The 12,946-nt window shown below is 36.5% G+C and overlaps 1 protein-coding gene across 2 annotated transcripts in view; it reads right to left on the bottom strand.

Annotated features, from left to right (window-relative positions):
- Window positions 1-12,946, bottom strand: part of LOC139124831 (uncharacterized) — a 29,006-nt gene continuing 16,060 nt past the window's right edge. The window contains exon 4 of one of the 2 annotated variants that reach the window (XM_070690944.1): window positions 1-695. In XM_070690944.1, coding sequence (XP_070547045.1) covers window positions 465-695 — 231 coding nt within the window. In that variant the 3' untranslated portion in view covers window positions 1-464. Of the gene's footprint in view, window positions 696-9,502; window positions 9,561-12,946 lie in introns of those variants that run through there. The other variant, XR_011550052.1, reaches the window with a different exon arrangement.

Raw genomic sequence — 12,946 nt, 5'->3', positions numbered from 1 at the left:
TTTCAGAGAGTTCATTCTTTTTTATTAAGAGAACACAGTTGGCCTTAAAATGTCAGAAATTGATTATCCGTCGTAGAATTAGTGACATGGTAAAGTGCAAACACTCTATACTTTCAGGGAGTCAACTTTAGACTGTAAATCAGAATTGTTTTGAAATTTTCAGGAAACAGAAGAAGGAGAATAAAATGTGCCAATCACCTACAAACAAATCTACAACGCATGCGTACAAAAATGTTCATTATGTCACAAACATACGATTTTGAAACTGTCAAACATTTGCATTTTCATTTTCAACTTTAAAGTAGGCAACTGCGTTTCCTGTTGGGTGGAGCATGGCATATTAACTTGACTTTCCTGTGATGGCGCTCTTTTCAGATTACCATTAGTACTGAGCGCTCTTCATGGCGCAGATCTTGATGCGTCCCCGTAACGATAAAATTCCCGATGATTCGCATTCCAACAGTTCAATGTAGATGGATAAGAACCAGAATAAAGGCGACAAAGGAAAGTAAAACACTTGCTCTGACTTGAGGAGCTGCAGACAAACCCAAGTCGGCATTGCAGTAATTATGATCACAGCATCTGATACACTTTCCGCTCATTATCATACCGTTGCATGCATCGTCCTCCACACACTTGGCAATACAGCCACGTTTGAACATCAGAGTGAAGCCCACTATCGTTGTCTTTTCAACCTGTTTTGAAAATGTAAAGGTACGATTTTACTTTGGATTATGTTCGGCTATATCATTTATTTTGTCTAATCATTGTTATTAATCTATAAATTTTGTTAATTCGCCTCGGGGACAGACAATCGGACTCTCAATCTTTTTACAATTGTATATTATGGAGGTTCATTCTGGAGCACAAGTTAAACGCTAAAAACCCAAAGCTTCAAAATAAGGCCCAGCAAGTGGTAGGTCAAAAGAATATTGGAAAAGTTTTAGGGTTCGAATATATGTCCCTGGAGCCGAGATGCATTCTAGTTGCAGGCGGCATCACTTCACTTTATACCATCGTTTAGGGCGGAATCACTATCACTATGCGATGAGAAAGAGAGACAAAGAGTGAAGAATTTCTTTAATCTAAATCGCTTTGTCTTGGATCAAAACTGCTGTATTTCTGGCATAGCACGGAGTTTTAAATACAGCGGTTTGATGTACTGTGTATTACTTCAAACTCTTTTGTTCTTTGAGTCTCATCAGTCGTCGTTTTTTCAGGGTTGTTTTCTGATACTGTTTATCTCAGATTGTGTTATTACATTATATCAGTATGCGAAAAACGTTTCGATGCAGTTTACCTAGAGCATTGTGGGATTGCAAATGGGGATTCCCCTTTTCAACTCTCCTACTTACAACTTGAGGAAATAATGGTGTGGTGGACCCAAAATGCGCCGACGGAAATTTGCATTTACAAATGAACCGTTTCTCTAACCATCCTTTCCGATATTTGATACTCGTAAACTATTCGGTGTTATAGCCAAACGAGCAGCTAAAAACTGACACGTAGATGATCTACCTTAGAGCAGTTTGGCGGTCAAGGAGACTTTAACCTTTGAGGTACAAATAAACTCCATACTTTACAGAAGAGGGACTTTCCGAGCCGCAAGTGGTCTGTTTTAAGCCTCGTTAGACGGTGTTGATGAACGTGACCAGAAGTGACAATTCTACCGTATCAGATATATTCGAAGAAAAATTGCTCTGGTTACAGGCACAGTACACAGTAGGTTGACATTGGATGTCAGGGTTCTTGACCTTTCAAAATGGCGTCTTCAATTGACCTCTCTGCGGAGTTAACAACAACAAGGAACAGAACAAACTATGCACGTTTGTGTCGATTAATCATGGAAGGCGGTAAAAAGACTCTGAGGGAGTTGTTTGACAGATTCGTTCCACCACCAACACTAGCTTCATGTCTCGGAAAACGCAAAAACAAGCAGACGCTGCTACACCTTTTGAGTAAAGCACATATCATAAGTCACAAGGAATGGTACAAGTTGTACCCTACACCACTTCATTCAGTATCATCAGCAAACTTCGACATCACCTTATTGATTATCCTATTTAGGAATGTATGCTCCCTGAAAAAGCCCCGCACTGGATGGGGCAGGCAGCCGAGTATGACAGATCGCAGCACTGCGGCAGACATTGTGCGAATAAAACAGAGTAGAAATGATCTGAACCACAGCGTCAGTACGGACATTTCAGATTCTGAGTTGAACGGCGATGGAGCGAAATCAGCGATGCTTTGGTACGCCTCGGGGCGAAAGAGAGGGATATCCGAAGACTTAAAACAGAAAGTATGGACAGGGAGTTGGAGGAGAGATACTGCAATGAAATACTCGAAACACGCAGGAATATCACTGACATCAGAGACGTCATTTGTGCGGTATTCAAACAGATAAGTGATCAAAATTCAGATTGTGAGTTACATAAAAAAAAATTGGGTTATATTGCGAAACGTGTAAAATTCTGATCTGTGAGGATTGTAAAATGAATAATGGCCACATATATCACACAGTAACTTTTCTAAAAGATGCTGCAAATTCCTTGTATACAGAACTTAAGTCACGTTACGACAAGTTGCACATAAAACGTGATGAAGTCGCAGACAGCATCAATAGTGCAGTGCAGTGCTCTGAAAAGCTAGAACAACAGTTCGCAGATCGAAAAGAGAGTTTACTAAATTTGATTTGCGATAAGGATGGCGCGTCCAGGGAATGTCTTTATAAACTCACCAATCATATGATGAGATAAAAGCGAATATAGAAACCGAGTTAGAAAAACTTAAACAATCAGAAGAGGAAATTCAGCGGGCAATTCGACATGTGGAAAATGTGTTTATGAAGGAAAACGATGGACAGTTCATAAGAGCTGGTGAGGGCGCTGTGAGCATTGTCAAAAACGCGCTGTCGAAGCCCTGTGACTTTCAACCAGAAAAACATGATGTTCTAGACTCTCTCGTCTTCAATGAACGGGGGCATGTAGAATTAGTTTTCCCATCATTGCCAAGAAAATCCCGTTTGGAAATTGGATATAATCGAAAAAGGTGAAAAGGGTCGGGAAAATTATGTGTTTTACCGTCAACGTAAAAAACTCCGCAGGGGAAAGTGTGAGGCACTGCACAGATGAATTAAAAGCTGTTCTTCAAGATCCTCGATCGCTAGAGTCACATATAAGAGTAATTAAATCTTCCGAAAGGAATGTCACTCATTACTTGACATTTACACCAAAGATGAAAGGCACGCATCAATTATCTGTGACGCTGAGGGGCCATCATATTGAAAATTCTCCGCTTACATTTGTCGTTCCTCGTGACTCGTCTTCTATTTCACTTCGTACCCTTCTGTGTATCTTGCCGGGCATTGTTTAGTGTTTGTTCTGAATGGAAGACCTAGCTGTAAGGGCTTGAATTCTTCGTAAACAGGCTTTAACCACTGTTTTACTCTTGTTCCACATATTAGATTCGGGAAGGCGGTTTTAGAGGATTGTTGTTAAATCATAACATATCCGATACGGTTTTTGCAATTTTATTGCCTTATATTCAAAGACAGAAAATTCGACTAATTCAATGTACACTTCTGTCTTCACACATTGGCGCTTTTACATGATGTAAGGACCGCTTGGTGTTGGGAGGGCGTAAAGTAGGCTTATTCCATTAAATTTATTTTTAATCAAATTTCCGTCAAATGAAATATTTCCATAAATAAATATTTAGTCTCAATTTCAACATTTTGCATTGTCAAATGGTGTAATTTACAGTTTTATGTTTACCTTTCAATCAATCTATTTTGTACAAACGACAGAGTTCTTGAGCAGTTTAACATACATGGATTTTCTTCTAAAACCTGCTCAAATATTTTGGGTTTCGCTCATTTAGTTTTTTTGCTGATTCATTTAACATAACATAATACAAAATAACGTTTTAACGGTATATTTGCTTAACGGTATATGTGCTTGACTTATTGGTAGATGCTTCCGTGCTGCAATATTTTGTCATTGTTTCCTCAAAATACATTAGCAGGTGTTTTCTTTCAAATCTTGCTTTTCAATGTCACGAAATTGTGTTTTCAATGTTAAATTTTCAAATGTAACCATTAAGGATACAGTCAAATAAAGCCATAATTATAAGTTGTAAACGGTGCGCTCGGGTATTTAGTTTTGGGATACAGGTCTAAGACCACAGGGGTGAAAATTAGCATATTTGGCGGGAAATTGGCTCAGTGATTATTTCACGCCAAATATGCTAGTATTCACCCCCAGCCGTCTTATATCTGCAACCAAATACCCGAGCGTACCGTTTATAACCTCATTATGATATTTTTTCAAGTTAATACAAGTGGACAATGTCATTATTTAGCACTGAAATTGGAAAGAGGGTTCGGGAGCCCAGCCTCAACACAAACTCTAGAACGTTTCAGAACACTCGCGCGTGCACAGTTGATTCCATACGGTATTACAACGCATCAACTCGCGATTACACATTGACGCTCAAAAAGAATTTTATGTCCTGTTAACATCGCCGTCGCTGCTTAAACAAACTCTTCATTTCTGGGTTCATCGAGCTACACCAGACTAATCAAATCAATATGTCAAGCCGTAGACTAGTTCGACAGCGTTGGGCTGGAGTTGGAAATTTGCGCGAGCTCAAAATTGTTACTTAATGCGCAGGTCTTCTTGTTGAGAATATTAAGCCCAGTTCAAGCTAATCACATTGCCGGATTCCAGCTAGCAAGCATATTATAATAATGTAAAGATATTTTTGGTGTTATAACAAAGTATATAACAAAACCACACAGTATTATGGGAAAAAGCAAAATGTTATCTTAAACTCAACAATTTTTGTGTGAAACCATTAAAAAGTAGTGTTCCTATGTGATTTTCTAATTCTTGTTCTTGTATGCGTAAATATTTACAGAAATCGATGTCCGGTTCACATCTGCTGTAGTTAATTGCTATTGTCACAAAGACATAATGGAGGCTTAAACACTCTCAGTATAATAACCCTATGAATTTCACCATTGTTGCTACAGTTTACTGAGGAATAAAAATGATACAAATGTCAAACTTGGGAAATTATTCAATAGAGTTACTATAGGACAAGCTACAAGAATATTATCGGCGCTTTTGATAAACATAGCCCTCCCAGCTCATAATGGACGAAAGCAAACTTTGCAAAACATAATGTATGAGGCGAAGCCGAGTACATTATGGAGTGCAAAGTTTACTTGAGTCAATTATGGGTTGGGAGGGGGTACAATTATTTTGTACTTATGGCAATGCCAGTGAATATCTAGATGTAGAAAACATCTGGGGCCTCAATACTGGATAATCGGATACATCATCAGTACTAATCCGGTGGATGACGTCACAGAATTCACTGGTATTGACAAAGCTATAATATAATGACAATATTGGGATGTCCTCGGATAACTTTTTCATACATATAAATTCATCATTTGCATTCTGAAATATGTTTAATGATGAATGAAAGTACAATAAAGGGTGAACAGCTGTTCATTCGATATACTTCTGTTATTGTTGTTTATAAAACGATTAGGCCTACATTATAGTTTTTTCAGTTCCGGTGAAACTTGTGACGTAATACCCTCAGATTATTACTGGTAATGTATCTTATTTATTTATTTATTTATTTATTTATTATTTATTTATTTATTCATTCTGACATCCAACAGGCATAGCCCAATAACTGGATGCAAACAGAGAAAAATTAACATATGAAAAAGACAAATTACAACATGCAGAAACTAATTTAAAAAAGGCACTAAACAGTAACAACAGAGACTGACAAACATCAAAAACTCTCGGTAGTAAAATGACTATCAGCAAGAGATAATAAAACAGATGACACTTGTGTTTTAAAAGCACTAAGACTGGTAAACAAATCAATATCAAAACGATAGACACTATTTAAAAGTGACATTGCCCGAGACGAAAAACAATATTTAGACAGGTTAACGCGGTGATTGGAATCCGGAAAAGGTCAGAAGACCTGAGACGCCTTGGGGGCACAAAGAAAGTGAAGGAGCTATTAATATCTGGACAATCGGTAATGAAATTGACACACTTGTGAATAAAACAAAGATCTAAAACTTGACGACGAATAAAAAGAGGCGAAAGTTTAAAATAAGAACATAATGTAAAATAATTATCAACATTATACTCCACACCCTCCTTAAAACAAAGAAATTTAATAAATTCTTCTGAACTCGTTCAATTTTGTCAATGTACGACTTCTGGTGTGGAGACCACACTACTGAACAATACTCAAGGATACTCCTAACAAGTGCAATGTAAATACTTTTGATGGCAGTGGTATTAGTGAAGTCGCAGCAAGTCCGTTTAATAAAACCGACCAATTGATGTGCTCTTTTGATTGTGCAATTGATGTGATGTACAAAGCTTAGATTTTTGGAGAAATAAACACCAAGATCCTTGATGACATCAACACGTGTGATTGATTGCTTATAAAGCTTATAATTGGAATGAACTGGAATACGCTTGTTGGAGAATGAAATAACACAACATTTTTTAAGATTTAGTTTAACTTTCCATGCTTTGCACCAATTACCAACAAGAGAGATATCTGATTGCAATAGTCTGCAATCCGATTCAGTTTTGATGATCCGAGAAAATTTCGAATCATCGGCATACAGAAACATGGTCGAATGATGGATAGACATGGGCAGGTCATTGATATATAAAATAAATAAAAGCGGACCCAGTAGTGAGCCTTGAGGAACACCAGAGGGAACACACATCTCCGCAGACTCGTGCCCACCGATGACAACCCTTTGTCTCCTACCCTCTAGGTACGATAAAACCAGAGAGTAGGTTTCCATGTATGCCGTAATAATTTAATTTGTGAACCAAAAGCTGATGATTAACTGAATCGAAAGCTTTTGAAAAATCGGTGTAAATGGTATCTACTTGAAGACCAGTGGAAACAGCCTCAGTAATAAACTTGTTGTATGACAGAAGATTAGTGGCTGTTGATCTGCGCGGAAGAAACCCATGCTGAGAATCGTGAATAGTACTTTTAACGTGATTGTAAATATACTTATGAACTAAACCCTCAAAAATCCTGCTAAAAAGTGGCAAAAGAGATATAGGTCTATAGTTTGTGACATCGTTTCTAGCACCAGACTTAAAAATCGGAACAACATTCGCGATTTTAAAGGCTGACGGAAAATAGCCAGCATTGAGAGACTTATTAAAAATAATGCAGAGCGGGACACTTAACTCATCTGTGCACTGTAATAAAATTGTGGGCGGAATTTTGTCTGGGCCGCATGCCTTACTACAATCGACCGTCTTCAGAGCCCTAGAAACTTCGTCAACTGTAAAGTGCAAATTACTAAAAGTGTCATTTTTGAAAACCTGACAAGATGGGACATCGGTAAGATCAGAATCTGCACAATATGTACTCAAAAAATAACAACGGAACATATCCGTGATATCATCGATGGTCGAACATTGAGAACCGTTGTAACATAAAGTTGAGGGGAAAGAAGAACATTTACGTTTGCATTTAACAAATGACCAAAAGCGTTTAGAATTATCGATAATCGACACCTGAATGTTGTTGATAAACTCAGCATAAGTAGCACGCTGTAGATCTTTGAATTGGGCACGTAAACGAGAAAAGGTCAGGTAGTCAGAATGCTTGCCTGTACGTTTAAAACGGGAATGAGCTTTACTTTTCTCGCGCAGCAAGAGAATCATATCAGTCGTGTACCATTGTGGGTATTTACGTGAACGAATTCTGGAGATAGGAACGCTATCTTTGATTGCTGCGTACAGAAAATCATAGAAGATCTGCACGCAGTCTTCTACCTCGAATGAATTTAAGATATTCCAGGGAATCAATTGCAGCTGCTTTCTAAGATGATCAAAATCAGCCTTTCTATAATTAAAGACAAATTATCAGCAGACTTTACACCTTTGTCAACTTTACATGAGAGATGGCATTCTAGCGGCAGATGATCTGATTGCACAGCCGCCTCACACACGCTGACTGACACGCCTGTGTCATTAGCGCAAATCAGGTCAAGAATATTGGAATTTCTAGTACAATGATAATTTAATTGGAAAAGACTGTGCTCAGAAAAGGGTTTCAATAAATTTATCTGATTTAATGGAATTCCAAGTGACCGCATTATGGTTCCAGATATTTTCTACATCTACAAATTCACTGGTATTGACAAAACTATAAACTAATAGCAATAATATACCCCAATGGTCCATAATGGACTCAAGCAAATTTTGCACTCCATTATGGCCCGGGAGGGTACATTATCGTTTAACTACACTTTCCTATTCTTCTCCGTATTGAATGTTTTAATCAAACTATTTGCCAAGGTAACACAACGAATTACATATTGTATGCTATTTTGTCATCGAAAAATAAATTCTGGTTCTGACTAAATTCCGTTATTACGTGAACATTACATGTTCACAAGTTGCGTTGATGCGTTGGATACTCTGTATTTCTATATTTTTTGGTAGCATTGTTCAAAGAATAGGACACTGAAACTCAAATAGAGAAACAAAAGGAGATATTCACAACATTAGACAGTAATAGTAGTTCAAATTTCCATGAACGTGATTTGGTTTGTGATGCCATGTAACACGATTGTAACTAATTTGGGATAATTGGATTTTCATCTTTTTCAAATTTTTCAAAAGCGTTCGGTGCCCTGTCACTGAATGTTGCAATATTACAAATTACTCATAAAAGACAAGTATATAGCTTTTAAAAAAGCAGATGAGCTTACATTTGCGGGTGAAAACGACATTAGTTCACTATCCAATCATCCCAAAGTAGTTCCAAACGTGTTTAATATTGTTTACAAAAATTATTCAGGCAAAACACCATTTTCATCAGGTGAGAAATAGTAGGTATTGTCAAATTTTAATTGACAAGACAATATTTATTACATGCAATCTTTTACTTCTATATTTGTTACCAGGATTTACGAGAACTTTTTACATCGAAAGTGATCTATTTTATGATGGCTATGGCGATATCTGGTACGTCCGCCCACTACATACCTTCTTGCTCTACTCGTCTAAATTAATAGTATCCAAATTAAAGTTACAAAAGCCAACTATCAGAGATAATTCTCTTTTATTCTTGAAAATAATTGACCCTAAAATGCCATAAATTGGATTATCCATCGCAGAATTAGTGACATAGTAAGGTTCAAACTCTCTAATAGTTTACTTTCAGGGAGTCAAGTTTAGACTATCAATCAGAATTTTTTGCAAATTTTCAGGAAACAGAAGAAAGAGAATAAAATGTGCCAATGACCTACAACAAATCTACAACGCATGCATACAAAAATGTTCATTATGTCACAAACATACGATTTTGAAACTGTCAAACACTTGCATTTTCATTTTCAACTTTAAAGTAGGCAATTGCGTTTCCTGTTGGGCGAGCATGGCATATTAATTTGACTTTCATGGTAGCCTAACACTGGCAATACAGCCACGTTTGAACATGAGGGTGAATCCCACTATCGTTGTCTTTTCAACCTGTTTTGAAAATGTAAAGGTACGATTTTACTTTGGATTATGTTCGGCTATATCATTTATTTTGTCTAATCATTGTTATTAATCTATAAATTTTGTTAATTCACCTGGGGGACAGACAATCGGACTCTCAATCTCAATTCTCTCAATTCTCTTTACAATTTTATATTGTGGAGATTCATTCTGGAGCTCATGGCCTGGAGAGAGAAAAGTTTTCACCTGCTCTGTTTTGTTGTGAAATCATTTAGGATACATTTGTCATCGATGAGTCATGCGCATCCATCAAATTTCCGAGCACGAGCTATGAATGAGTTTTGACATGAATCTATACTCATGCCTGTGTAGATATAAATTTGCCCTGAATGGCGCTTGGTCAATACCCATAGGAATGCCTACTCAAGTAAGTTATTGCATGGGTGTTTGTACCCATCAAGCCCAAAAGTAAGAAAATGATCAATTATCTTTAAAAACCACCAGATTCAATTGATATTTGGCCTAATTATTGGAATTATTAAATTCTTTAAAAAAATGTCTGCCTAAATAATGATAAGTTGAGTCACGTGACCAAATCTGATATTTTCCCACCAAAATTTACGTCTTTATTATTTTAATATTCCAACCGTAACCCGTTAAATTTTCTTGATTTTCTCTGCACTTTTGGAAACAACATCTATCATATTCTTTCAAAAATACATGGCACTCATGAAACTCTATCTATACTCTTTTCTGATATTCAAATATTCATGTAAACGTCAAAAATTGTATTTGTTGTTTTTTGTGAAGAAATGTTATTCAAAATTCAATAATTTTGCATCTGCCACTAGTTCTAACACAGGTTCCCATCCCATTTAACATTAATTGGTCATAATATTTTAAATATTTTGATGTTGAGCAGTTGGAATATTCAGTTATTTGCAATATACAATTTTGGCGGGAAAATAACAGATTCTGGTCACGTGACCTGACATAGGTAACATATTATGATAAATTTCAACTTAATCAAATGCGAGACATATTTCGGCAATTTTCACAATTTTCTGACCAGGTCTGATGAAAAAGTATGTTCAAACCGATTTTACATGTATGTAGGCCCTAAGCCTATGCCCATGCATTAACATACCCGAGTATGGTTTGTAAAAGCACTCTGTTGGCTATCTGGAACTAGCTTTGTATTATGAGATGTTCTGTGGCAGATTTTAGTGATGCTTGAGAAAAACAATTATAGCTTTGTTTATCTTACCACCAAAATGCCTTAAGAAGAAAACTCCATATACCGTTTAGCTCCACCCTTAAATACAAAGTCAACTACATCATACAACTCTTTCAGTAGATCCTTATGTTCAATTTTGGGTGGTATAATTGTATATATATATATATATATATATATATATATATATATATATATATATATATATATATATATATATATATATATATAATATATATATATATATATATAAGCAATAACCCCCTTCGCAGGATGGTATACACTCGATTTTGGTACAATGCGCGACATATAGCACGAGCCGATAGGCGAGTGCTATATGGAGCGAATTGTACCAAGATCGAGTGTATACCATCCTGCGAAGGGGTTATTGCTATTATATTATATCAACTTGCGTGTATTGGTTGTCTTACTTGGGTATTTTCATCACTGTAAGCGCCAAATGCAGAAAACGGACGTCTGAGAGATCGAACGTGGGAAATTCTGCGCCCGAGACCGAGCATTTTTATAAGTTGGGATTCCGTACACAGTATCCTACGATAAATACGCATTACGTCCATATCGACATTGCATTTTATTCGCATGCAACACGAACGATACTTGTCAAAAATACCTGCTGCACTCACACAGAAATGGGTCAAGAGTTCAAATCAAAAGAAAAAAGTAACAATTTTTTTCGTAAATTTACATAAGAACAATAGTCCTGGCTTTTTTGGCACACTAAAAATAGATTTGTCTTATTCTGTACCGCATACCGTCGCGACATTCAGTGGTGGGTGGCACAGTGAAGTTACAGGATCTAATTTTGATGGATAATTTGGACGTTAATTGTACCAGAAAACAAGCAGTTTTTAAAATAATCCAGACTTGCGATGACTGCAACTGTGATGAACAGTTGTGCAGATTCTGAGTGTGTTGCCCGATGCAGGGAGAGCTGGACGCTGACACTGCTCGTTGCATTTGATGTCAAATATCGTCGCAGTCACCAGGAGTCATCCCATTGTTATTTTGAACTTCTTGGTCTACATCGTTATAGGACATCCCGATCTGTTTACAGCCCAAACTTTGGTAAATAATATCTGACATACCGTTACTTTGAAGAAGTGTCAATTTATTTGTGTGTGAACGAATACTATCTTCATTTTAAGGTGAAGTACTACGAATTACGTCAAATTAAGTTGTGGTGTCATTTTCTTGAAACTTTGCACAATATTCTTGGAAGTTGTGCATGTGCAAAAATAAAATAAAAAAGGGGGTTACCACGCTCGTTTCCATGGAAACGGACGTTAAAATGGCGTCGTTAGAAAGAAATAAAAATGATATAATTCACTTAAACTAAAGAAAGCAATTATAGCTTAGCAAACGAGTTAATTTTAATAAACACCAAGACTTAAGATCCATATCTATCGAATGTATAGTTTTCATGATGTTTGTAAAGAAATTTTTACATAAGTATCGATTACAAAATGATGATATCGAAATTATATCACTACATAATTTTCTAACTTTCTTCCTGTCGCTTTGAATGGTGTCATTTGACCAAACTTGGCGAATAAAATCCTGACATAATACCATTTAGTTTACACTTTTAATAAAACGGTGTCACCACGCTACTTTTTACAATATCTCCAGGTGAATGGGTAATATGCGCCATGTAAATGGAGAGAAATGTTAATTTTTCGCTCATATTGAATAAAAACCAGCTTCCTAGGGGGTCAAAACATGACAAGGTTATAGGTCACATGTATTTCTAACAGACTGGGTCAAAAATTAGGTAAAAGCGCAATTTCAACAATGACAAAAGTGCTGCTTCAGAGATGTCTTTCATCATCGATCCCAACTATTTACACCAAGAGGTGAGTTACGAACCCACACTTTATCTGTATATCAAAATTCGGTCTTCGGTCTTTGAAACAAAGTGGACTGTTTCGGTCTTTCTTGAGGGTCTTTGGTTTAGATAGGTACGTTCAAATGCACCGACCGAGCAATTTTCGAAAATGCTGGTTTAGGGCCCGTTTTAGCACTGCTATCAGTGCTAAAACAGTATTTTAGCATCGGTGGAATGAGCTCTCGTCCAATCAGAATGGCGCATGGTAGCATGATATAATATATATAATATATATATAATATATATATATATATATATATATATATATATATATAT

The sequence above is a fragment of the Ptychodera flava genome (assembly GCF_041260155.1).
Source record: "Ptychodera flava strain L36383 chromosome 23 unlocalized genomic scaffold, AS_Pfla_20210202 Scaffold_24__1_contigs__length_23054250_pilon, whole genome shotgun sequence".
Classification (NCBI taxonomy): domain Eukaryota; kingdom Metazoa; phylum Hemichordata; class Enteropneusta; family Ptychoderidae; genus Ptychodera; species Ptychodera flava.
The sequence above is the reverse complement of the archived record's forward strand: the minus strand, read 5'-3'. Positions and strand labels throughout refer to the sequence as shown.